The sequence below is a fragment of the Mesoplodon densirostris genome, chromosome 17 (genome assembly GCF_025265405.1).
Source record: "Mesoplodon densirostris isolate mMesDen1 chromosome 17, mMesDen1 primary haplotype, whole genome shotgun sequence".
Classification (NCBI taxonomy): Eukaryota; Metazoa; Chordata; class Mammalia; order Artiodactyla; family Ziphiidae; genus Mesoplodon; species Mesoplodon densirostris.
The window spans coordinates 25,600,419-25,627,829 of NC_082677.1; the positions used below are offsets into that span (position 1 = coordinate 25,600,419).

Consider the following 27,411-nt stretch of genomic DNA (forward strand, 5'->3'; position numbering starts at 1 on the left):
AATGCTGCCTGAGTGTAATGTGACACCAGGTAGGCCTAAGTGGCCAATGATGGGAAGTGGAGAACAATGTGAAAGAACCGGCCTTTCAGGTCTGGGGAGTGAGTAATTGCAGCCTGTCCTCTGAGTACTGGAACTGTTCTGGGGTGTCAGCAGAAAGGCCAAGCATAGAGAAGTCAGCCTGTTCCCTTGATCATATTGACTTTGTGGGGTTGTTGTTGTTGTTGTTGTTGTTGTTTCACTTTAACATGGTTGAAGCTAAGGTGAGCTTATTCAGGTTTCCAAGGCCTGCTTTGGCTTTGCATAAATCACCAGAATACAAAAAACATCAATTTGTGTTTCATTCACGTGGAAATAAAAATATACTTTTGAAAAAGATCTAAGTACTTCACTTCCCCCGCCTCCACCTCAGTGTCAATGAAAGATGCCTAAAGCAGCGGAGCTACTTAAAAGATAGATGGTTATATATATGGTACTTATATGATTCCAATAACAATATTTTTAAACTTTTTCTACATTTTCTTGAATTCCTTGAATATTTGAAATGAGTTAAAGGTGGTAGTATAGAAACATTTTCTTTTTGAATTAAGAGAACCCTGAATGCAGTAGGGAATGATTTGCTCCTCTGTGACATTTACTTGTATTTTTTCCTCTTCTACTTTGTGTATAGAGTACATGATTTAGAGAGTGCTATGCAGTGAGATTTATTTTACAATTAATGTCTTTGTTTGTCTGTTTCCTTATTCAGTAGAAACTGAGAGACTACCCTTGTTGGGGGAGATTAAAGTCTGGTTACTTAACTGTAACTACATTTTGATGTGTTTTTTATTTTTTTCTTATCTACAAGTTTTTGGTGTGATAGCAGTATTGTATTCAAAGAACTAGCAAGAAAAATGTCAATAAAATTAATTTTAAAGTATTTTAATGAGTTATTGTGGTAGCTTTATAAAAAGGCTTATTGATGTTTTCTTTTCACTTTTTTAGGCTGAGTGAAGGTAAAGCAAGATAGTATGATATATGATAGAACTTGGAAGTGAACAACAATAGTAAAATTTTAAGATTTAAAGCAATAATAGAAAAATGTAGAAACTCCTCTTTTTCAGTTATTCCACATAAAAATGTGACTGAAAATGATTTACCAGGTAGCAAATGTGTGTAAGGGATTTCTTATTTGTCCAGATATTCTACTAATGAAAAATACTAATGAAGTTCTATTAATGTAGAGAATTGGGCTGGGAATTGGGGAAAAGTAGAGAATTGTTGCTTTCTTTGTCATTAACTGTCTTTGTGACCTTGGACAAGTCAGACTGCGCTAGGCCCAAATTCTCTAACTGTTCAACAAATGCATTGTCCTAGGTGATCTTTACATCTTTTTTAGTTCTAAAAGTATGTGATTCCACACTTTTCAGATTGAGAATGGGCAGACCCTTGGAAGATTGTATAGAATTTATCTTGATACCACTGATTTATTATTTTCATTTCTGTTGGGAGCTAATACAAAGCATTCTACCATACTAGAAAACAACTGGAAAGGCCTAACTATGGTCTGTTATGGAAGAATTCCAGTCATTACAGTTTATGGATTTATTGCTTGCTTCTCATTTCTAACTTGAATAGCTTCTCTTCTCTCGCGTTTCTTACTCTGTTTTCTTTAATTTTTATTGTATTTCTTCTGGTTTCATGGTTTTTCCAATATACTTCCTGTTCTTACGATGGGTGTATCTGTATGCTGAAAAGGGTGGTTTATCAGGTTACCACTTCATATAAAAGTACTTTCCGTTCAGGTACTTGGCATCTGGGGTTACTACATAGTTCCAGTTCTTTAGATACTCCCCGCCTTATAAATACACACACACACACACACACACACACACACACACACACACACACTCTGAATACTTTATTAGAGATAGTCATTCAAATTAAAGGTAGTCATTCAACCACCCATTGCTCTAAGCTGGTGTATTTTACCTTCTTTGGGCCAGAACTGTCTAATCTAAAAACTTATTCCTCTTTTGTTTGATTGGTTCCCTTTGTCAGTTTTCATATTGAGCTTAATGAATTGGTAGCCTAATAACTTCCAAAGGTTGGCAGTGATTTTTTAAAAATATCATTATGAATTAATGGGTTTATAGACCCTTGTGTTTAAAGCCCTTTTGAAGGGAACTTAAATTTGCATTCAATTAGGGATTAGAAGGCAAGTGTGAAAAGTATTAAAAACTGATTTTGACGATCATATGTTTATAATACATGAAATCTTTTATAATAAGTTATATATAACAGTTAACCATTTGAGTTGGTTGTAGTAGCCAGTAATGTGGCTGAGGGTTTTGTATTTACAATCAGTAAATTCATTTTGTTTGGATTAGGGACATAATAGAACTCTGTGTTAAGGGAGCCTTGCCAGACAGGGTGTGGTCCTAACCTTGAAGCAACTGGATTTATCAAACAGGTGCCAAATTTTTAGGCACTGGAGTAGAATTATACTTTTGTTGATAACGGGGCTATAGTGTTCTTTGTTGGAGTCTAGCAAATAGCTGTGGTAAAGGAGACTCCTAGGGAGTATGGAAATGAGACTTAAGGAATAATTTGTTATCTGGCAAGCATGTGTTACGTATCTCTTGCACTGTACATAGATTATAATGAAGCTAATGTTTATTGAGTAAAATTTATATGCCAAGGATTCTGCACATACATTCGCATCTCATCTTCACAGAAACTCTAGATTTTGGTGTTGTTATGCCCATTTTACAGAATGAGGAAACTGTGGCTTATACCTATTTTGCAGGAAGAAGAGACTGACACTAAGTAAGTAACTTGTCCAAAGTCACAGTGCAGAAGATTCAAACCCAAGTGGTTTGATTCCAGAGCCTGTGCTCCTAACCGTTTTGCTTGAGCTACTACTTTACCTTAAATTTGAAGCTTAGTTTGGCAATAAGCGGTGAGGACCTCATTGATGAGACATTCCTTTGGCATGTCTCCTTGAAGAATAAGAATATGGTCCTTACCGAGTTGAAAGATATGACAGCCAGCTTGGGGAGTTTTTATTATTTGGTGGATTCCCAACTGGATGACTGCACAAAACTGTGCAAGTAAGTTAACTGTCTGTGTCTTTGTGTTGAATTAATAGTTTTCACTTTTTACTTGTTATTTTATAAAGACTAAATGACACTTTGAAAATGAAATATGTTTGGGAACTATTAATACAGCAAAATGTTCCTGAATATAATACATATAGCTAATGGTTAGTAAATTCAACCAATTTTTACATTTCCTGAAGACCTTATAATTTTGTTAGAGTAGAAAAAAGGCCTCTGCTTTACCCTGAGTACCCACGTTTTTTCCACACTAGAGCAGATTTGAGGAGTAAAATGATAAGTTTAGTTTTGGACATGTTGTAGACACGTTGACTGTGAGGGGCACTGACACGGACTTATCCAGTAGGCAGTTTAGTGAGTGGATTTGGACATCGGGAGCTGAACTAGAGAAGGAAGTTTGTTTTTTCTAATTTGATATATGTATTTACTTAGAAACCTGTGTTCTAGGGAATTCCCTAGCATGGCAGTTCGGTGGTTAAGACTCCGTGCTTCCACTGCAGGGGACACAATTTCCATCCCTGGCCGGGGAACTAAGATCCCGCAAGCTGCGCGGTGCGGCCTAAATAAATAAATAAGAAGAAAAAAACATTAAAAAGAAAAAGAAACCTGTGTTCTGAACTATTACAGCATAAAGGATTTGGGTAGATTTAGAGGCTGTGTATTGTAGTCATGGACAGAGTCCTGATTTAGGAGATGAAGATTCTAGTAATTCTGTTAATGCTTTCAGATTGTGAGACCTTGGACACAGGACTCAGTTTACTTATGAAAAATTGAATCATTGATCTAGGTGTCCAGTCTCATCTGTTGCTGAAAAAATTTTAATACACTGAGGCTGTGTTATTTAAGTACCTCTAATATGTATGGGTGGTACCTCTGGATCAGGAATTAGAAAAATTCTTCCCAGGAACCACCTTGGTGCCATAGGCTGTATAACTACTCAGAGAAGAGGAAGAGCAGTGGCATAGAGTGAAAGAAGACAGAGGGTCAGAGGCCTAATGAAGCCAATAAAATAATGCAGGAGCTTTCCTTTACTTACACATTTTCAGTTTATGAACTTCTACATAGAAATGAACAGAATAAGGTTATCTCTTCCTATCCTAACAAAGGCTTAGTGATCATGGGCTGTCATTTCAGTTTCGGTTGATTACTGTTGGTTCCTAGTGTGTACCGTAAGATATAGGTATGTTGATTGCTTGTCCTTATTTTTGAGACTAAAAAAAACATTTATTAAAGAACAGTAACACTGTGGAAGTGCTAGTAAGAAAAGGTTTGTGACTGCAATGGAAAAGAAAGTGAAACTTTACACAGATGTGTTCACATTGATCATTGGAACAGTGTCACCTTTGTATTTATGAATAAATGGATTTTGGAATCTAACCTTTTACAGAGAAACTTTTCTGTCAGGAAACATCCCTTACTTCTGGTTATACTTTCTTACTGTGGTTCTTTTAAGTTTAGAATAATGATTTCCATCTTGTCAAAAGTATTACAGTAATTCTTTCAAAGAACATACATAGAGCATAAATATCTATGATAGATTTTCAAAACAATATCTGTCATTAATATTATCCTTTTTATTATTAGTATTATATTATTATCATTAATATAATCCTTTTTATTATTATTACCAAACCGCACAGGTTTGGTAGGTACAGAAGAAACTTTAGACAATGGTTATTTACCCAGAGAAGTTTTGCTCTAATTATTGGGTGCCTGGTACATAGCTTTGCAAATAATAGACACTGAAACACGTACTCAGTTGAATTAGGGGGACATAATTTTCAAGTGTGAGACAGTGTACAGTTAGTGCTAACTTGGTGGTAGGGGTAATAAGTGCTGTATTTTTGAAGGCCCATGTAGGTCAAGGCATAGAGGTCGGGAGGCTCTGTGAAAGAAATGGGACTTGAGCATTGAAGGATAGAGAAGATGGGAATGGGTACTGAGAAGTGGGAGGGGAATTCCAGGAATGGGGACTAGTAGAAGTTGAAAACGGAGGTAAGAATGAATGTAGTTTGTGTGGAGGACCTAAGAAGGAAAGCCTAGTACAGAAGAATTGGGTGAGAGTTTAAAGGAAAATATTGTATGTTTTATGTTTCTATGTCTGTCTGATGAATTTTGGTCAAAGTACTTTCCCCTGCACCAGACATGGTGCAGTACTCAAAAACTACCTAAATAGTAGTGCTAAAAATACTTTCCCAGTGTTGGAGTTGAAGTCTTTATTAAAAGAGATGGAGTGGGTGTGGGAAACTGCTGGGTTAGAAGTTAGTGAGTAGAAATATTGAACTGAATTGAATTCTTAACTCTTTTTTTTTTTATTTCCTGTTAGGGAAACCACAGTCATCCATGATGACCCCTGGAGTCTGCAATATATAGGAAATTGGCTTTACTGAAATTAGGAAAATGAGTATGTGATTTAGCTAGCACATACTGGCTGGATTTAAGTTTTCAGGGAAACTGATTCACGAGATCAGCTTCATTCCTGAACTTGTCTCTTTAAAATTAAAATTATAAATGCTGTTTCAAAAAACTAGATGTTATTTAATGTGCTTATTTTTATGTCTTTGTCTTTTCATGTCATATTTGTGGCCATAACCATATGAAGCAATATTTAATAAAATTGTGATAAACTTTTAATTTCCTTTTACTTTTGTTAGTAGTGGTAACTTTAAAAAAATATATTGTTAAATATGCAAACATCTTTGGCAGGCACTCTTTAGAGCTCTTCTCCCTCTGCTGTGAAATTGTTTTCACTCTTAAGTTGCGTTTCTGTTTTTCTATTGTAAAGTGCACTTCTTTGCATGTTCTAATTTGCCATGACGTGGTCAAGTGCTGTTTCCTTCCTGTTGCTTGCAAGCCTGTGCTAGAGATAAGGATACATTTCAGTGCATTAAAAAAGAAGCCACCGAAGACAGGCTTAAGCATGGTGAAGCATTCTACTTATCAGAAACCTTTTTAAAGAACAGAAAGAGTGAGCTTTATTTCTGCTTATTTTTAAAAGCTCTTAAAATAGTACTATTAAACTTTAAATGTATTAGACAGATTTTAAATCCTTATATATATTAGGCCTAACAAGGATACTGTCTGAATGTTTCTATTAAGGCAAAAATATATGTTATGAAATTACTCATGGAGTAGGAATTCCTATGTGTGTGGTTTGCTAGGTTAGTAGAAAGAAGGAAATTGTTTATATATCCTTTATTGCAATTACAAAAACCTAGTTATGGCTGGGTGGATTTTTTTTTTTTTAATAAATAGTACTTCCTAGTTTAACGGGGGTTCGTGGGGGAGAATGGCTTCATTTTCAGTAATGAGAGGTGATCTTATCTTAGCAGGAATGAAATCTTAAAATATATGTCTGGTTTTTTTAAAAAACAACAACAACCGTGTATTCACTAGTCATGTTGGTTTTGTTTAAAAACATTAACAGAAAAATGCTTTGGAGACATTACTGTCTGTATTAACTGTTATATTCAAAATAGTATGATTGCTTTCTCATAACTAACTTATGTTTTTCAGGTCAAGAAGTTCTAGAGAAGAAAAATTTCAGAAAAATTGCCTCAATTTAAGGAAAATCCCAGTGAATCAAGAAGATTTGAAGCACCTTCCTTGAAGAAAACCTGGTATACAGTAACTGCGCAGACTTAGCTTGGGTTATTTACACAAATTGGACACTGGACTCTGCTGCCTGGTGCTTGAACCTGTTTGGAATTTTTCTCATGTGGATCTAAGGGGAATGCTTTATTATGGCTGCTGTTGTCCAACAGAACGACCTAGTATTTGAATTTGCTAGTAACGTCATGGAGGATGAACAACAGGTATGAATGAGACTCAGAGAAAATTGGATTTTAATAAATTTATTATTTTGCTTTTTCTATTTGTCTCAAAATTATTTCCTTTAAAAGACAGTAGGAGAAACTTTATTAATGTAAACATTTAGATGTTAAAAATGTGGAGGTAATGTGATTTTATGTGTTAAGTACTAGTTAATTCATTAAGAAAAAATCTTATCCTTAGCTTTGATGTGGTAACAAGGATATAATACTTTCGGGGTTAGTTTGTTTTTCTGTAAAATGAGACTTAACAGGAAATACCTTAAGTAATTATTTCAGAGTACTTTGAAAAGTTCTAGATGACATACTGACAAGACATGTAAATTTTTCTTAGGACTGGTGATTGTAATAGTTGCTTGCAATTACACAGTTTTAATATATGTGGTTAATTAAGATTTATAATCCTGGACTCTTCCTTCAAGGGGATGGAAAGATGTTAGCAGTCTCATTATCAGACATCATTTCAGTCCAAAGCATGTGACTCTGAGGAAGTTACTTAACTTCTCTAGATTCTGATTTCATCATCTGCTGAATGAAGGGATTGAACTGAAGAATTTCTAAATTGGCTTTCTTTTATTGAATTTATACAAGATGTGTAAATTACTATTTCTAGAGTGTAAGAAAGATCCAAGAGATAATGAGAAAAGGACTGAGTTAATTCTGGTCTCCCCCCTCCCCACTAGAGGTTCTTGGGACTTTATAATTTACTTCATTTTGAACAGGTTATTTGGGAATGTAAGACGTGATGTGAGAGAAATCATGTGTTAGAAAGATTCATTGTACTCATGGAGTAGGAATTCCTTGTACTGGGAAAAATATTTTGAGGGCTAGTAGACTTAAAATAATGTCTAATAAAGTTGATTTAAATATTGAAATAAGCCTAATCCTAAATATCTAACTTTAATAGGCCAATTATAATGTATCATGCTTTTATTCTAGGTGATTCTTACTTTTGGCAGGGTATTGTAATTTCTTAGTTCTTTGTATTGTACTGTTGAGTGAAGAGACAATAAAACATTTATAAATAAACCTACAAACGGTGAGAATTTCGATTAAGGTGCTGTAAAATCAAGGTGAGCTTTGGCTAGGGAGGAAAAAAGTGTGAGGGAGAAGATTGCATCCCAATTAAAAATAGTTTATGGATTTAATCTAGGGACAATAGAAAAGACATTTTAGAAGGAAAAAGTGTTTTGAATTTGTTGTAAAACAGTATGTTTCTGTATACGTTAAGGTTTGAAAACTATGCGTTTACTGTGCAGCCCTCGAAGATGAAAGATGTGGTGAGGTTTGTTCTTGGGATGTGGCCGCAGGGGACAGAGCTCTAAGCTGCTCACTGGTATATGCTTCCAGTGCACTGGCTTTGACACTCTAACCATAAGAAATACGTTTTACATCATGGTGCAGCATTCATACGTGTATCTATATAGCCTTAGAAAAAGTTTTCCAAGGCAGTACCTACCCTTACCATCTGTGATGTACTTAGTTTAACTTAAAGAGGTTACTAATGACTTTGGATAAGGAGATGTACTCATACCTTAACATCAGAATGCACATATATATTTTTCTTATTTATTTATTTATCTATTTATTTATTTATAAAAAGTTATTTATCTTTTATCTAACAAAATGAATATGTATTAGTTTTTTGAGATATTATTATAAGGACTTAACAAATGTGAAACATGGGGCAAATACTATCATCCCTATTTTACAATGAGGAAATTGAGAGAATAGATAGGTTGAGTGACTTACCCGAAGTCATACATACAGTTGGTAAAGAGTGGAGCTACAGCTTGAACCCAAGCAGTTTGACTCTCACTAATGATGTTGAATGCTCTTGCCATGATGTATGCTGATTGTACTATATTATAATCAGTTGGCCAGGTTTAGGGTTTTTTCATCTGTGACCATGAGCACAGAAAACTTAACTTGATGCTTGCAGGTGTAGATCCAGTAGTGTCAGATTTATTAGCATCTTACCTATTAAGTAGCTGTAGCTCTACTTTGTTGTTTTTTGTTTCCTTAAATTTGTTTTTGGTATAAAAGTCATAGCATGCCAATTATAAAACAAGTCATCTAAGAGAAAAAGAAAGTAAATAGTGAGAGTCTCTTTTCACTTACAGTCCCTAATCCTGTTTTCCCCAGAAGATACCAGTATTGACTATTTGATGTGTAATTTTTTGGACAAAGGCCTAAACAGAAGAACAATATACATACATACCAACCTATATACACAGGTTGTTTTTAAGATACAAATGAAAGAATGTAATATCTTTTTTGTGACTTATTTTCACTTAATATATTATAAATATTTGTGTGTTTGTATGCCGGCTCTGCATCATTTATTTTCCCACATGGTGGATGGATTATAATTTATTTTACCAGTATTTGTTCATGGGCAATTGGCTATTCCCACTAGTTTGTTAATATATTATAAATGAATATCCTTGTTTGGGAGGCAATAGACCTACAATGGTTAAGAGCTCAGATATTGGAGTCAGAGCACCTGGATTTGAATCTTTGCTCCACTACTTATTATCTCTGTGACCTTGGGCAAGTTACTTAACCTCCCTGTGTCTTAGTTTCCTTATCTGCGAAACAGGGATCATAATAACAGACTTGATATTGTAGTTAGGGTTGTGAAAATTAAATGTGTTGATGTATATAAAGTTCTTAGAACTGTGCCTGGCACATCGTACTATTTACTGAGCACTGTCATTTTATTACTTCACGCGCACGTGCATGAAGTGTGTAGTGTATCTTCGTATACTTGTATGACTATTTCTGTAGTAAATTTTTAAAAGTAGAATTACTGAGTTTACTAAAAGTATATTCAAAAAACTGTATCAGTTTCTACTACCACTAACAGTATATTTCTCAAACCATCACTAACAGAAATCCTTTTTTTCTTTTTGTTCAGTCTTTTGGGTGAAAAAAAATTACATTAAAAAATTACATTTTACCATTTAATTTGCATTTTCTTGACTACTAGTATTGAGGTTGTGGGATTGTTCCATTAGCTTTTTTTTTATTGTTGATTTGACTTTTCTTTGAATTAATAATATCCTTTTGCCTGGTAGGAGTTCTTTATATATTATGAATTTACATCAGTGTCATTGTCTTCTAATTCATTGTACAGTTAATGGTTAACTCTTTTTATGACATGTGATGCAGATATTTTGTCCCAATCTGGTACTGTCTTTTAACAATATGATATCTTGTGCCCTATAGAAATTTAAAATATTTATGTCATAAAATTTACCAATTTTTTTGGTGAGTTTCGTTTAGGAAAGCTTTTCTTACCCCTAAAACTATTAAATATTCTCTTATATTTTCTTCTAGTATATTTTATAGGTTTAACTCCTTAGTCCATATGCAGTCTACTTTTGTTGTTGTTGTTGTTTATTTGTTTTTTTGTTTTTATTTTTTGCGGTATATGGGCCTCTCACTGCTGTGGCCTCTCCCGTTGCGGAGCACAGGCTCCAGATGCGCAGGCCCAGTGGCCATGGCTCACGGGCCCCGCCGCTCCGCGGCATGTGGGATCTTCCCGGACTGGGGCACGAACCCATGTCCCCTGCATCAGCAGGTGGACTCTCAACCACTGCGCCACCAGGGAAGCCCCTGAAATCTACTTTTTTTAAAAAAAAATTATTTTATTTATTTTTGGTTTTGTTGGGTCTTCATTGCTCTGTGTGGGCTTTCTCTAGTTGCGGTGAGCGGGGGCTCCTCTTCGTTGCGGTGTGTGGACTTCTCACTGCGGTGGCTTTTCTTGTTGCAGAGCACGGGCTCTAGGTGAGTGGGCTTCAGTAGTTGTGGCTCGCGGGCTCTAGAGTGTGGGCTCTAGAGCACAGACTCAGTAGTTGTAGAGTATGGGCTTAGTTGCTCCGCGGCATGTAGGATCTTCCTGCGCCAGGGCTCGATCCTGTGTCCCCTGCATTGGCAGGCGGATTCTTAACCACTGCACCACCAGGGAAGCCCTGAAATCTACTTTTGTAGGATGTGAGGTACAGGAATCTGACGACTCTCCTCTCCCACAGATGGGGATATTGGCCCTTCGCCATTTATTGAGCGTTTCATGATTTCCACATGTCGACTGCTGCCTCTGTTGTATACTAAATTACCAGAAGTATAGACTTCAGTTTTGAACTTGCCCCAGTGTATTTTATTCCATTTACCTGTTTTGTAGTGTGCCAATCTCACATTGCTTTCATTAGTCTCACTTCATAGATTTGATATCTGATAAAGATATTCTCCCCCACCCGCCAAAACTGGGATAGAGTTTTGAATGAATTTTAGAACTGACTTGTTAAGTTACATAACTCTGTTGGGATTTTGACTTTTCAAAGTTAAGAAGTATTTGTATCTTTAAAATAATTTGTTCTGTTTTATGATCCTATATTGGTTTAATTGGTTGGTCTTTATAAAGTCACTGTTTGAAGGTACCAGATTAGAATGTATTTCCTGTTTTTAGTTATGGTCTGTGGTTATTAATGTAGTCGTCTAAAGAAACTGACACCATTAATGTGTGGTTGCCACCACCTTGATCATTTTCCCTTATATCAATTCGTACTCTTTTCAGATTTGCTTGGAAGAACTTTGGGCAGGGATGAGGAAAGGGGTGTTGGAAAAGAAATATCAATATTGCTGGTGCTGACAAGCCATTTAGAAGTCTGTTCTTGCTATCCATTCTAAACTGGGCCTATTTGTAGGTGAGACTGAGGTACTTCTGTGGGAGAGCAACGCTCAGTATTGAATTACAGTATACTTTTATTTGAAAGTGCCTTGGTTTGACCTTATTGAACAGGTATGTTTGCCTGGTGAATATATGAGAGAAAAAGAAAGCTGAAGGTTGTGGACCTAAGTATCTAAAGAGAAGGAAACTTGACTCTATGCTCAAATATTCCAGAAGTTAATTGAGTGAAAAACAGCTGTTAGTTTAATGCTTTTTATAATTTTGATATATCATTACACTATATGTTTTTTCAGTTGTTGGTTCTAAAAGTAGAACTTAGCAAATCATAGTTATTTGTGCTTAACAGACTTAGCTCACTAGGGAGAACCTTGGTGACGTGCTAGGGAAAGTAAAACAAATATTTTTATAGAATCCCACCCCAATGTAAGAAGGTGGTCTTATGACTTTCATTCTTAGGGTGTAAATTGGCTCACTCTGCTGATTCCTAGAAGCTAAAGTGTAAACTGCTGTCTTTTCACCAAGCTGCCCGTTAATTCTCATTCAGTGTTTGGCAATCACTACCCAGTGTAACAGAGGTCAGCACAGAGTGCTGTGGATACAGAGAAAGGAGCCTTTGACGGCCCTGCAACTTTGGGAAAGCTTCACCATGGAAATTACATTTGAACTGGACCTTGAAGGAAGATCCAGTTTATCTGACAGATGAAGAAGAGGAAGTGTTTCAGAACAGTGGACTGTACCAGAACTTTTGATATATTTCTCTTGACTGTATAATCAAACTAAACACCTTAACTTACGATTAGAAGCTTTTCATAGTGTGATTGTTTCATGCTCTTTTCTTTCTTGTACTACATTAGTTTTGCCAGCCTACTGTATGATTTTCCCAAATACTTTTCTGGTTCCCCACTGTTTGATCTTCCACATTCATACCTGTTACCTGTTTAAGTTCTAATCATCTTTCAAGATTTTAGGACAAAACCTACTTATTCCAGGAACTTATCCTAAAATCATCCCTTCAGGAATTAACAACTTTATCCTGTTATTCCTACATGACTTAATGTCATTATCATACATTTGCCATGTTAAATTTTTATATATACATTATTAATTTCCCAGATAAGTGCTAAACTACTTGAAGAAAGGGTTGCCTGCCCCCCTTAATATTCCCCATGCCTTTAACATAATTTATAATACATTTATTGGTTGAATCCTCTGAAAGTTTTTTCTTCCTTCTCTTAATCTTGTTGGTAAAATGGTGTGGGATCTATATCAGTTATGGCCCTTATTACATCAGAAGGCCTTTCTTTTGGTTTGTTTGTTTTGCTTTTGTTTTTTTAACATCTTTATTGGAGTATAATTGCTTTACAGAGCTGTGTTAGTTTCTGCTTTATAACAAAGTGAAACAGCTATACATATATCCCCATATCTCTTCCCTCTTGTGTCTCCCTCCCTCCCACCCTTCCCTATCCCACCCCTCCAGGTGGTCATAAAGCACCGAGCTGATCTCCCTGTGCTATGTGGCTGCTTCCCACTAGCTATCTATTTTACATTTGGTAGTGTGTATGTGTCCATGCCACTCGCTCATTTTGTCCCAGCTTACCCTTCCCCCTCCCCGTGTCCTCAAGTCCATTCTCTAGTAAGTCTGTGTCTTTATTCCCTTCTTGTCCCTAGGTTCTTCATGATGACTTTTTTTTTCCCCCATATAGGTCCATCCACCTCACTACAAATAACTCAGTTTCTTTCCTTTTTATGGCTGAGTAATATTCCATTGTATATATGTGCCACATCTTCTTTATCCATTCATCTGTTGACGGACACTTAGGTTGCTTCCATGTCCTGGCTATTGTAAATAGAGCTGCAATGAACATTGTGGTACATGACTCTTTTTGAATTATGGTTTTCTCAGGGTATATGCCCAGTAGTGGGATTGCTAGGTCATATGGTAGTTCTATTTCTAGTTTTTTAAGGAACCTCCATACTGTTCTCCATAGTGGCTGTATCAATTGACATTCCCACTAACAGTGTAAGAGGGTTCCCTTTTCTCCACACCCTCTCTAGCATTTATTGTTTGTAGATTTTTTGATGATGCCCATTCTGACTGGTGTGAGGTGATACCACATTGTAGTTTTGATTTGCATTTCTCTAATGATTAATGACGTTGAGCATTCTTTCATGTGTTTGTTGGCAATCTGTATATCTTCTTTGGAGAAATGTCTATTTAGGTCTTCTGCCCATTTTTGGATTGGGTTGTTTGTTTTTTTTGATATTGAGCTGCATGAACTGCTTGTAACTTTTGGAGATTAATCCTTTGTCAGTTGCTTCATTTGCCGATATTTTCTCCCATTCCATCAGAAGGCCGTTGAATGAGAGGTGATATCCTGCCCCACAACTCTCTTGACTACAGTACTTTTTTTTTCTGGGACCTGTGTGTCCACATTCTCACTTAGTGCATGGGCAGTATGGCATGTCACCACAATTCCAAGACCAGAAACAAATATTCATGGAGTTTTTTTCTTGAAAATGTATTTAGAACTATTGTGTTAAATGTGTTTAATGAAAAACTACCTCAAATAACTTAAAATTTGTTATTGAAATTATCAATAAGTAAATATCCATTTAGAGTTTTCATGTTTCTTGGGAGACTTGTTCAAGTTGTAGAGAGGGAGTTTTTGACATGGTTGTATCTTGAGAACGAGGTTGTATTTTGTAGACTGAGAAAAATATAGATCACATCAACCTGCCATTTTTTAGCTGAAATGGTAAAATTCTGTTAGGCCAGGGAGTTAGTGTACCTTAGAGTAGAAGGAATGTGTTGACAGTATTCTGTGTGTAACAGCACCAGTGTTGTGGAGACAGGAAGTTGGAATGATGCTACTAATCTGTGCGTGGACATGGTAGAGCCTCTGTTATTTACATACAGTTCCAGATTATATTGACCAGTCTATCTGTTCCTGTTGTCATCATTCTTAATCTTGCCAGGTCAGATTTATCAGACCCATTAAAAGTTTGACCATCTGTGAAACTAACATACAGAGATTGCTTGTTTCTTTTCTGTACATTTGGAAAAGCCTTCATCAAAGGAGTTATGCTATAGAGCCCCCATTACAAGCCTTATCATCTTTGGGAAAAGTCTGACTTTGCATAAGGTCTAAGGCCCTCTTCAGGTTATGTGAAGGGCCAACCCTGCCTGTGGCCTAGAGTTTGGCCTGGTTTATCTCCCTGCCAACTACCGGCAGCAAGGAAGCTGATGGTTGTTAAGAAAGAAGAGTTGGTGAGGGGAGCAGGAACTTCTTATCACTCTCTTTTGCAGAGTCTTCCTCTAAGTGTCCCCCAGCCATCACACAGAGGCTCCATGACAACGTCTTAGAAATGAATATGGATGAGATCATTGCATAGGGTAGGACATGGACTGGTCTGGCTCCAGAAACATTCAGTGCTGAATTTTAGTAACTGATGTTTACTTAGCATTTTGTTCTGCATACCTTGTGCTTTACAAGGATTGTCCTAGTTAATTCTTACCACAACCTGATGAAATAGGTATTCTAATTCTCACTTTACAGAAGAGTAAAGTGAGGTTCCGAGAAGGGGAGCGACTTGCCTGTAAATGCTAAAGCTGGGAATTGCAACCAGCTTGTGCCTTAAACAACTATATTTGGATAATTCCAGCCACTAATACGTGTAAGTGGTTAAAAAAGTAGTTTTAAATGTGGAAGAATTATTATACTTTGCATTTGTTATGTTAGCAAAAAGAAAATGTTATTCATTCGAGTTAATTTGTTAGTGTAGTTACAGGTTGACAGTCTTCGTGCCTGATAAACCTGTGTTGTATTTCTTTTTTTAAAACAACAGTTTGTTTTGTTTTGTTTTTGCTTTTTATTTTTTATTTGTTTTGGCCCCACCGCACTCGGAATCTTAGTTCCCCGACCGGGGATTGAACCTGGGCTCTCAGCAGTGAAAACGCCAAGTGCTAACCACTGGACCGCCAGGGAATTTCCTAAATAACAGTTTAATTGAGATATAATTTATATGCCATATAATTCACCTATTTAAAATGTGTAATTCATTACACATCTAGTATATAAATGTCATCCATCACCGTAATCAGCTTTCAAACATCTTACTTATCCCAAAAAGAAACCTCTACTCATTAGCGGTCGTGCCCTATTCTTTCCCCCACTCCTAGCCATTAGCAACCACTAATCTACTTTTTGTCTCTTTGGATTTGACTATTCTGTACGTTTCTTATAAGTGGCATACAATATGTGATCTCCTATGACTGACTTCTTTCACTTAGTAGAGGGTTTTCAGGGTTGTAGCATGAACAAGTACCTCCTTTTTGTTATTGAATAATGTTCCATTGTATGGATAATACCACATTGTATTTATCCACTCTGTATACCTTTCAGGAGAAGCTATTTTTTCAGTGAGGTTTGTGTTGGTCAGTTTTTTTTTGAGGATAGACTTAGCAGTCTCTGTTCTCCCAGATAGTACTCCGTCACCTAGAGCACCCTTGCTGAGTAAGTAAGGAAATTAGTACCTCTTTGATGTATTTCAGTTTAGCTATGTAATCTTGACATTTTTTGCCCCCTTTCTATTTCACTTAACACATAACACGTAAAGGATAAGCCACTATATATACAGGTGGTGTTACTGTGTTACTGGCCTTTCCTGTTTCTAAAGCCATGGTCACCTTCAGTACTATTTAGAGAATACTGATGAAGATAATGTCCTTTGATTTAGTGAAATAAAAAGAAAACTGATAAATTAAAAGAAAAAAACTGATTGTTAATGGTTTGTTAAAGTGTGAATTTAACAAAGTGATACCCTTAATAATGTTCATAAATCTAATATGCCTAATATTAAATAAGTTAGAATACAGGCAGGATTTTTTTTTTTAACACGGTTATAGCCAAAAGTCTCAGTATTAGGCAATTCTTTTCTTGGAAAGAAGAATTGTAATGACTTGGTGATACGTTTGTGAGCTTATCTGTTTCATCTGTTCCCACCTCTTGTCAATTAAGAGTCTGTGATGTAGCATCAAGAGTATCAGCTTGGAGAGGAGGCTCCACCGCTTACTAGCTGTATGATTTCAGACAAGATTTTAAATTTCACTGAGCTTTGATTTCCTCCACCAAAAGTGAAAGTTACTTCCCAAGGTTATGAGCAGTCAGTGTTTATGTAAAACATTTAGCAAGAGCATAGCACAAAGGAAGTAGTCAATAAATGTGGCAGTTGCTGTGTTAATGACCTGAGGTAAATCAAGAAAAGGAATTAAGGTTTGTAGTGTTGCACTGTGCACTCTGCATCACTCAGTTGTTTTGGATAAGTGAGGTAATGAAGGCAATTTTTATGACTTGGATACCAGTTAGACAAATACATTCACCCTTTTTTTTTTTTTTGAAGTTTTCCTATTTTTTCGTTGATACTTGAGAATGACTGACTTGTTTCTAGAATAAGCCAATAAACTTTTCATTCAGGATTTAAAAAATCTGAGAGATTCATTCTGTAGGGGAGCCCTCTCCTTTAACATTGTAGCATGTTAAGTTTATTTTGATGTAGTTTGATCTGGAGTTGTTCAGTTTTTTGCAGTGACTCTAATTTCTGTCTTTGTCTATGATCATCTAGTGTGACTTTTGATTCTGGAAAAGGCTTTGTTGTAGCTAAACTGCCTATATTCACGAATGCCCTGGCTCATTTTATTCTACGAGTTGTGCATATGTAAGATTCTTGTCAAAGTGCATCTTTTAGAAGTAGGAATTACCTCTTTAATTATGATTTTACTTAAATTCTTTGAGTTATACAGAATCTGCATGCTTAAAACATTTATCAGTCTGGTACTGACTGTTGTGATGTTGCCTAGTTAGTTTGCAAGTAAACATTTAAACCTGGTTAAAATTGACTACACCTCCTAAAATTTACCTTTTTTTAACCTTGTAATTGATTCTGTTCATACTTAGCTAGCCACACACACACACACACAGATACACACACACACACACAGATACACACACCAATATATTAAGCTTTTAAAGTGGGCACTCTAGTAAAAAAAAAACTAAGATTGTTTTCAGTGATTATTTTACTTTTTTGAGATACATGGCCAAGTTGTAATTTATCCTGACTGAAAAAAGAAAACTCTGGGCAAAGACTAAAGAAGGCCAATTGTCAAGAAAGACCTAAAATGAGATTAGACTTAGCTAAATCAACTCCACAGGGGTTTACAGTGGAATTTCAGAGATTATCTTGGGGAAGTCTGGAGAAAAGACCATTTTACTTAGACCTTTCTGTTTTTCATGGTGCTGTGCAAGAGAAAAGGCTTCTTCAGAAACACTCATCTCTACTGGAGTCAACAGAAATAAAACAAAATTTTTCAGCTGTAGCTCTAACACAGTGTACATTAAGAAAAAAAAATATATATATATATATATATTTTTAAGCCCACACTTTAGCTGAGGTGAAACTTTTATTATGACTATAATTTATCTGTAGGATCCTGTACTTGTGGACTCTGGAGTCAGATTGCCTGGGTTCAGATTTCAGCTCTGCCTCTGGCTGACCAGTGGCAACCAAACAACAGCACAGTGTTGTGGGGTAACGGGCATAAGCCACGTGAAGTGCTTAACATAGTGGCTGCTTTCATCATCACCACCACCACCATCACCGCCACATTAAGAATATCGTTTTATTTTTACTTTATTCTATTTTACTGTTTAGTGAGGAGCTCTCGAAAATAGAGACTGGAGGATACAACATTGTAATGAGTTCCTTTTTAATCAGATTAAGGACGGACTTTGACTGTGTTAATGACCAGGAATTTGAATCATATTTCCCTTATACCAAGCCCCTGGCTGTAACATAATATTTAACTACATCATGGTATAAAAGGTACGTAATCCATGAAAACCTAGGATATTGGAGAACTGAGGGGACTGATAGAAGCATGTATTAAAATTTTGTGCCTTGATGCTGCTTTGGATGTTAACCTCTGTGCCAAGAAAGCATTACCTGCTGTATTGTTGAGTAAGGTGTAAAAATAACACTGCCTAGCATTTTGTAGAGCCGTTTATAGTTTACAAAGTCTTCTCCACGTACGCTTTGATTCTCACAAATCAACCTGCAATACAGTGTTCTTTCTATTTTCTGTAGTAGACTATTATCTTGAATTTATTACTGGATAACTAGAAGCACTATATTAGAATCCTGTAATAGATTCCTAGGACAGGGTTACAAAGGTACCCAGAGTATTGTTCAAAATAACCTGGCTTATTTACTAAAGGTATCTAGATTCCTATTCTTTTAAAAAATTTATTTATTTATTTGTTTGTTTATTTATTTATTTTTGCCTGCGTTGGGTCTTTGTTTCTGCGCGGGGGCTTTCTCTAGTTTGCGGCGAGAGGGGGCTACTCTTTGTTGCGGTGCGCGGGCTTCTCACTGTGGTGGCTTCTCTTGTGGAGCACGAGCTCTAGGGGTGCGGGCTTCAGTAGTTGTGGCGCACGGGCTTAGTTGCTCCGCGGCATGTGGGATCTTCCCGAACCAGGGCTCAAACCCGTGTCCCTTGCATTGGCAGGCAGGTTCTTAACCACTGCACCACCAGGGAAGTCCCGTCCTATTCTAATAACATTCTTTTAGAATATCAGTTAGTAGATGGTTTGTCTTATTATCTGTTTATTTCCTCATTAATTTTTTTGACGGAACTTGATTTGTTTACATTTCTATTAAGAGATGATGCAGAACTGTGTAGGGATTTTATATACTGCTTTAGCTAGTGCACTGAAGTATTTTCAAGTTTTTGGAATGTTAGTAACCAATGTTTGGTGTTTTGTTTAAAATGAAAATGTACTAGTAACAACAACAACAAAACCTGAGGAAATTGTCAGGGAACAATCTCCATAAGCATAAAACTGGTAGGCCCAAAGACTTTCGTGGGTGAGTTATCTTAAACTTTAGTGAATCATTTAAACAGTTTCAGTTCAGAGAGAGAAGTTCCCTAATTCATTTTTACAGAGCCAATATAACACTGATGCCAAAAACTGGCACAGTATATGCATACACACATGAACAATAGGCTAATTTCAAGATGGATATTTTGTTTAACTATATGAGGTAATATTTATTGTCTCTTAGCTTTACCAAGTCCTGTAGGTGATGTGCATTCTCTCAATCCTCACAATAAACCCTGGTACAGTATGGCAGCTGGTTTCCCCACTTTATGAATAAGGGAAGTCTTTGTAAGGAGGAATCTCGAGAGGTTTGAATGAAGGAATATGAGTATTGCCCAGAAACACAACTGTAAAGTGGCAGCACCTGCCTTGGAGTTGAGTCTGACTTGAGAAAGTCCAAAATCTTAACCGTTATGCTAGGAGAGATATAAGAGCTAAAAGGAACTGTGAATGAAAGAGAGAATCTGGAAGAATATTAAGTAAATAGCCTTTTATAGGGATTACAATTGTGATAAATACAATAGGATTTTTATTTTCTCCCCAATACATTTACATATTAAAATTTTTTTAAATTAGATTCCTGTACTACACTTTCAGTCAGGAAAACTGTTTATAAGTTAGACCAGTGTGTTGGGTAATGTGCACTGCAGCTCCTTAAGACTTTTCTGCCTGATTGCTAAAACTGCTTTTCATTTTCTTTTAAAATAAGACTAGAAGGGATAAGCTCCTATAAAGAGAGCTTGAGTCAATCAACAGAAGTATTCTCATTTGCAGATAATGAAGCTGTTTTAATGACAGATTTTCAAAGTATGCCAGGAATCTGGCTGTGAAGAATCCTTCACAAGAACTTAGTGCTGAGTCCCAGAGACCAGCTATACAATCCTGGCTTGTTTTATATAATACATTAATTCCTGAAATCATTTAAAATGCACTTTGGAAATTGGTGACAGTGGTAGCTATTGGGGATGGGGAACTATATAGAAAGGGGGACAGTAATGTTTTATACTCTTGGAATATAAATATGTTCATATATAAATCTATTCCCCAAAATAATTTTTTAAAAATGTACCACGGGAACTTGTATGAAGGATTTTAATTTTGACTAATTTCGTTCACCAGTCACCCTAATTTTGTGTGTGTATATCCACCTAGATGTGCTGTGTCTAGAGATTTTCTTTAATATTATTATGGCTCGTAGGAGGGGGTGAAGGAAGACCATCCTAGTGTTTGATCTGGTCCCAGTCTCCTCCCCCAACTGCTCTGCTTTCACTTCTGCCTGAGAATAGTGCTCAGAGCTGAGAGAACTAGAGTATAGTGAGTTGAAGGTATTTTCAGTTTCTTTTTCTGCCATCATATGGACCTCTGCTTTTTAAGCTTGAAGTATAGCATAAACACAAAGATGCACAAATCATAAGTGTACAGTTTGATGAATTTTCACAAAGTGAACACACATATGTATCCAGCTTTTGCTTTTAGTTGGAGCTAAATGGTTGTTGCTGGGAGTAAATGGTTATGTTTCATGCACCAGTTTTCTGAAAGGACTCTTCTTACTAAAAACAAAATAAAAGGGACTTCCCATGCGGTCCAGTGGTTAAGACTCCGTGCTTCCAATGCGGAGGGCCTGGGTTCGATCCCTGGTCAGGGAAGTAAGATCCCACATGCCAAGTGGTGAAGCCAAATTAAAAAACAACACAAGGGCCTCCCTGGTGGCACAGTGGTTGAGAGTCCACCTACCGATGCAGGGGACACAGGTTCGTGCCCTGGTCTGGGAAGATCCCACATGCCGCGGAGCGGATAGGCCCATGAGCCATGGCCGCTAGGCCTGCGTGTCCGGAGCCTGTGCTCCGCAATGGGAGAAGCCACATCAGTGAGAGGCCCACGTACCGCCAAAAAAAAAAAAAAAACAACACAAAACAAAAAACCATGCCTGTCAATGTAAGATTGTAGTAAGCCATGTCCTGCCCCCCCAGCTTTATTACATATAACATTGTTTAAGGTGTGTACAATGTGATGATGTGATTTGTGCGTTTGTATATATGTATATATAGTAAGTCAAGTTTTAAGAGTGTTTATTTTTATCTAAGTCAAATATTGAAGGATTTTGATCATCAAAAAAATTCATTGAATGCTTGCTCTATGTCATGCAGTATAAATGATGTATTTACATGTTATTGAATTTTTACAACAGCTCTAGAAGATATTATTATTCGTATTTTAGATGGGCACAAAAACTAAATCCTAGAGAGACTGAATAATTTGCCTGAGTTCAAGCACCCAGGGCATGGTGTACAGTCTGGCCTTAAATAGGGTCATTCTGACTCAAGGGCCTGAGTAGTTACTGTTATATCCTGTTTTCGCCATGTGTATTTCTGGTGCATTTGCTGCATGGTAAATATTGTCAGATTGCTTCCTGATAGGGTAAGGGGTCGGGTTTTTGTTTTTTAAATCAAAGGTGGAGGAAGTCATTTCAAAGCAGTGTCTTCATAGGATGAGGCTTCGGGACAGCATTCTGATCGGAAGAGAGGGCACAAGATAAATTTTTACAAGTGCGCTGTGCTTAGTTTGCATGTTTTAGTTTGCATGTTTGCAAGATACTGAAGGTATCTCCTGTACCCAACTCCTGGTATCGCCTTGACCGCCTTGACCGGAGGCAGAGAGATGGTATAAACTACTGGAAAGGTGCTCATTTAGCATCTTATCTTTAAAGAGGATTATCTCCATTGGGGAATTTTTTCTTTTCTTTTTTCTTTTAGCCGCGCCTGCTGTAGGGCATGCGGGATTTTAGTTCCCCAACCAGGAGACCAGGAATCGAACCCGGCCCCCTGCAGTGGAAGCACGGAGTCTTAACCACTGGACCACCAGGGAAGTCCCTCCATTGGGGAAATTTTTAAAGACTGTTTTTAACCAGCTTTTTGTTTAGGAAAACATTTGATAGATACTTCATTTTAAGCTGTTTCGTAGGGGATCGGCAGGATGTTTCACAACAGCGTGGACCAGATTGAGCTCTGCTATTGGAAAAGCTTGGCAAACAAGTTATTTGAAAGTTCTTTTGCTTTTTTATATCCAAAAACTTGTTGAATAAACTTACTTAATAGAGTTGGAATAATGATCCATAGTTTCTTAAGTATCTGCCTAGGGCTTTGGATTGTGGTATTCTGAGGAAACAAGCAAGCCTACTCAGGGTAGTAACATATTGTACTGCTTACAGATTGGTCACTTTCCTTCTCTTTTAACTTGATGGTGTTTCCACATATATCATCAGCCACAAATGGCAACTACATAGTGGACAATGTTGAAATTTGGGGAATTGTTTCTCTTTCCTGCTAACACTTGGTTTGATTTTTATTACTGCTGCTAAAAAAAAATTGTTAATTTTCCTTTCATCACATGTCATAAATTTACCTGAAATTAATAGAAAGGGAAACCGGTATACATATTTTTCTGTCCAGAGCTGTTAACACCTTCACTAAAGTTACAAAACAGTCAAAAATCAGTTTTTCACTACAGTTTAATTTGCTATGGAAGTAGCGGCTTTAATAACTCTGATCTTTAACAGATTTTAATTCTAAGAAGCATTCCCTCTCTCTTCTCACCTATCATTTGTGATTTAGTTTAGTTCTATTCCAAAAACAAATGGGAAAATAATCTGCAAGTGCCAAATAGCAGAAGATCTCATAACATAATAATATAACTGTTTGTCTCTTTGGATTACTAGTATCTCAGACATTGGCATAAATAATCAGAGTTGACTCAATTTAGGGAATGCAGTTTAGAATCTTGTAATTCTTTAGAGCAGTGGTTCTGACCCCTTCATACTCATTGGAATCACCTGAGGAGCTTTAATAACATGCTCTGGTTACATCCTTAGATATTCTGATTTGTTTGATCCCATATAGAGTCAGGTACTGATATTTTTAGATGTTTCCCAGTATATAGTCAGGGTTGATGACCACTGGTAGTTTACTGAGATTCCCTGATTTACTGAAGAGGCGATGCTTATTTAATCTAATTATTTAAATGAAGAGTGGGTTTAGAGCTGATTTAGAAGATTTGGAGAAAAAAAAATTTTTTTAAGTAGCCAGCCAAATGAAATGTAATATTTTTGTTCGGGCATCAATGAAGTGTTGACTCCCTCATTTCTTAAAAGGAGGTAACAGATCTTATTGCTAACTGTTAGAAATGTGGCCATTTTATGACTAGCTCTGACCTTCCTGAAACTCTATTTTTAAATAAATCTTGGGAAGGAGTCTGGTCAAAATGATATAGAAAAACTAGGTGGATAAAGTTTGATGGTCTTCAACAAAGAAACTTGAAGAATAATGTCTAACCTTAATTTATGAATAGTAACAAGAATATATATATATATATATCTTTACTGCCTTAAGCTATTGAGGTTATTTAGGGTAAAGGGAGCTGGTTGTCAAATGAGAGCTTTAAAGCTAAACAAAATGGAGTCCTGTTATGGGCTGAATTGCCCTCCACCCCCCAAATACATATGTTGCAATCCTAACCCCTGATATCTCAGAATGTGACCTTATTTGGAAATAGGGTCATTGTGGATGTAATTAGTTAACATGAGGTTATACTGGAATAGGGTAGGCCACTAATCCAGTATGGTTAATGTCTTTATAAGAAGAGAAAACTTGGACACACACATATACAGGGAGAACACCATGTGAACATGATGAGGGCCATTTACAAGCCAAGGAGAGAGGCCTGGAGCAGATCCTTCCCTCAAAGCCCTCAGAAGGAACCAACCCTGCTGACACCTTGATTCCAGACATGTAGCCTCTAGAATTGACAGACAATACGTGCCTGTTGTTTTAGCCACCTAACCTGTGGTGCTTTGTTACAGCAGCTCTAGCAAACGAATACAAGTCCCAATATTTTATTTATTAAAAAAAATTTAAATCTACGAAAATTCAGCATTTGAAATTTGCCAGTTTTTTCATTTAAGAGACTAGGGTCCATTTCTTTATATGGAATGTCAGAATGTGTGGTTATGAAGTTTTTAGGTTCCTGATGATTCAGTCACTAGTCAGTCAGTTTATAAGGCAGGAGTTTACCATGAGCCCAGATCAGCAGCTGGAGTTTCTGGAGCGTGTGTTTTCCTTCTGTTTATGGTAATAGAGAGAGAGATTCTTTCCAGTCACCTGAGAGGGGTTTCCTAGATCTATTTTGTATATACAGATTCAGGCTTGTTACCTAAGATTCAGGGTTGGTCTGTTCATTGTATGTGAATTAATAGCACCCTGGAGAAATTAGAGATGAACAACTTTGAATATATATCTCAGTGGACTAGAGAAGAGTGGCTTATGTTTTTCATGAGAGGAGCAAATATCTAGAAGGAGAAGACAGTATGGCTAAATTGGGAGTGATCCTGGGAAGTCCCTGGGGACCAAGAGGGACTGGCTGTGCCTTCAAGATAGTTTATAACAGATTTGGATCGGAGAAGCCCTGAAAAAAGATAATATTGAAAGTCATACCGCAAACACAGCTCCTTGCCTATTCTGGTTTTCTAAACAGAGCTAAGTAAATATGCCAAAAAAAACAAAAACAAAAACCAATCCCAAAACAAAATGGGACCATGTTTAAGGCTGGTTATAATAGGGAATAGGTAAAGAACATGGACTCTGGAGTCAATTTAAGAGTCTTCCGGGGACTTCCCTGGTGGTGCAGTGGTTAGGACTCCGAGCTCCCAATGCAGGGGGCCTGGGTTCGATCCCTGGTCCGGGAACTAGATCCCACACACATGCTGCAACTAAGAGTTCACATGCAACAACTAAGGAGCCGGCAAGCTGCAACTGAGGAGCCCACATACCACAACTAAGGAGCCGGCAAGCTACAACTAAGGAGCCTGCCTGCTGCAACTAAGACCCAATGCAACCAAATAAATAATAAATAAATTTTTTTTAAAAAGTCTTCCACTTACAGTAAATTATTTCCTTTCTCCTTGAGACTTCATTTTCCCATGTATAAAACAGATAATCTTATGTGTCTCCTTAATTGGATTTTGTGACGATGAAATAAAGTGGTAATCCATGTGAAGCAATGAGCAAAATGCCTGGTGCTGATAATATTAGCTAACAGCAGTAGCAAAGCCAGAAGGTATGTGACCACTTGTGCATGTGACTCCCTCCCCCTGGTTCAGTCCATAAGAATGAGTAATCTCTTCTACTGTAATGTTATCAACAGGCAGTTTTCAAATCCATACCTTTAAAATACATCTTCAAACCTGGAAGTGCCCTTGGGATCAACTGGTGCTTTCTTTCATTTAAAGTGAGGAAGATAAGATCATGATAGTAGGATTGTAGAAGGCCTTGGGTCTCCTGGTTCACAGTCTTTCTTCTTTACCTACGGGTTGCCACTCTCTAAATCACACAACCACATGTCCCTTTTCATTCTTAAGTAACCTTTTGCTTCTGTGGAAACTTAATTTTTCTCTCTACTTTTTGTGTGTTTGAAATTTGTCTTAAAACAGTTTTTAAATTATTTTAAAATTTGAACTGGAATTAAAAATGATTGTTTAACGCAAATTAGAATATGCTTGATTATACACAGACTGCCTCTGTTAGGGAACAAAGAAATTGGCAACAGTGGTTGCTTCTGGAGAGGGGCACTGAGGTAGATGTAGCATTGATTATAGGGTATATGACAGGGTGTTCTAACACCTGTACATCTGGAGACTATAGCGTCATCAGCTCCAATCCAGTTACAGAGTAAGAGAATAGGACAAGGCAGAAAGTAGTAACACGTATCTGTAGTTCTTTGAAACTTGGGAACTTTATAGATTCTGAAAAAATTTTGGAGATATCCCTTGTAATAGCCACACTCTAAACACTCACTACCCAAACTTAAGGAGCCAAATAGATGTGGGTAGGGAGAAATACTTGGCTTTCATTTGAGGGCTTCTCCTGTGAATTGCGTCGACCTGCCTCTGTCTCTGACTTAGTGGTGATCTTGGGTAAATTTCTTAACCTAATTCTTTATCTGCCAGTGGATAGAAACGATAAGCCCTGTCCTTACCTGGTACATGGAGTTGTTGTGGCTTAAAATGAAATCATGAGAATTAACTCTGGGCTCAGCCTTGTCAGAAGACGAGGAGCTTAAGTTTAGCTCTTAGGAAAGAAGAGGAGAAGTGCTGTTAACAAGCATGTGCTCATGCTAAGTTGGGTTGCATGTGCAGCATTCACTCTCAAAGAAGAGAAGGGCAAGGCAATGACTATACTGTGGCTACTCTGTATGACACTCTCTAGTGCCTCCCTGTGTGTGTTTTACATTGTAATGTTTGAGCCTCTTTCTGTTTTAAAACTTATGATTTGGAGAGCCAGTTCCTTCTGACTAATTTCCTCTTTTCTGAAATAGGAAGAAACATTTTAAAATAAAGCAATCCAAATATGTTTTAGTATTAATGTTATCTATAAATTTCAGAACATAACATTCTTGAAGGCACAGACAGTATCTGTTTAGTACCTATGATACCATATATTTAATTTAGGTAATTAAATTCTTATGTAAGAAGTAATATTTAACTTCTGTGCACTGCTACAAACATTACTTTTAAAAGATTGAGGCTGCTTAGTTATAATGAAATCATAAATAATATTTTCAATATATATATATTTTAAGAAACAGGATATTTACATGAGCTATCTTCCCATAAGATACTTATTAATTACGAAAGGAAAAATAGTAACTTTATGGTAGAGAAGCCTGGTAGACCCCACCCTAACTGAATGATCAAAGTTAATATCACTAGTAATGGTACAAAAAGGTTTTTTTGACCTCCTGATAAGATGTATTTGAAAGGACACAAGATTACTTTTTTTTATTCTAGCCAAAAATGCAGACTGAAT

The 27,411-nt window shown here is 36.7% G+C and overlaps 1 protein-coding gene across 4 annotated transcripts in view; it reads left to right on the plus strand.

Annotated features, from left to right (window-relative positions):
• Positions 1-27,411, plus strand: part of ELF1 (E74 like ETS transcription factor 1) — a 106,297-nt gene that overhangs the window by 45,416 nt on the left and 33,470 nt on the right. For 3 of the 4 annotated variants that reach the window (XM_060079747.1, XM_060079746.1, XM_060079749.1), the window contains exon 2: positions 6,612-6,910. In XM_060079747.1, the coding sequence (XP_059935730.1) occupies positions 6,839-6,910 (72 nt within the window). In that variant the 5' untranslated portion in view covers positions 6,612-6,838. Of the gene's footprint in view, positions 1-3,019; positions 3,090-6,611; positions 6,911-27,411 lie in introns of those variants that run through there. The other variant, XM_060079748.1, reaches the window with a different exon arrangement.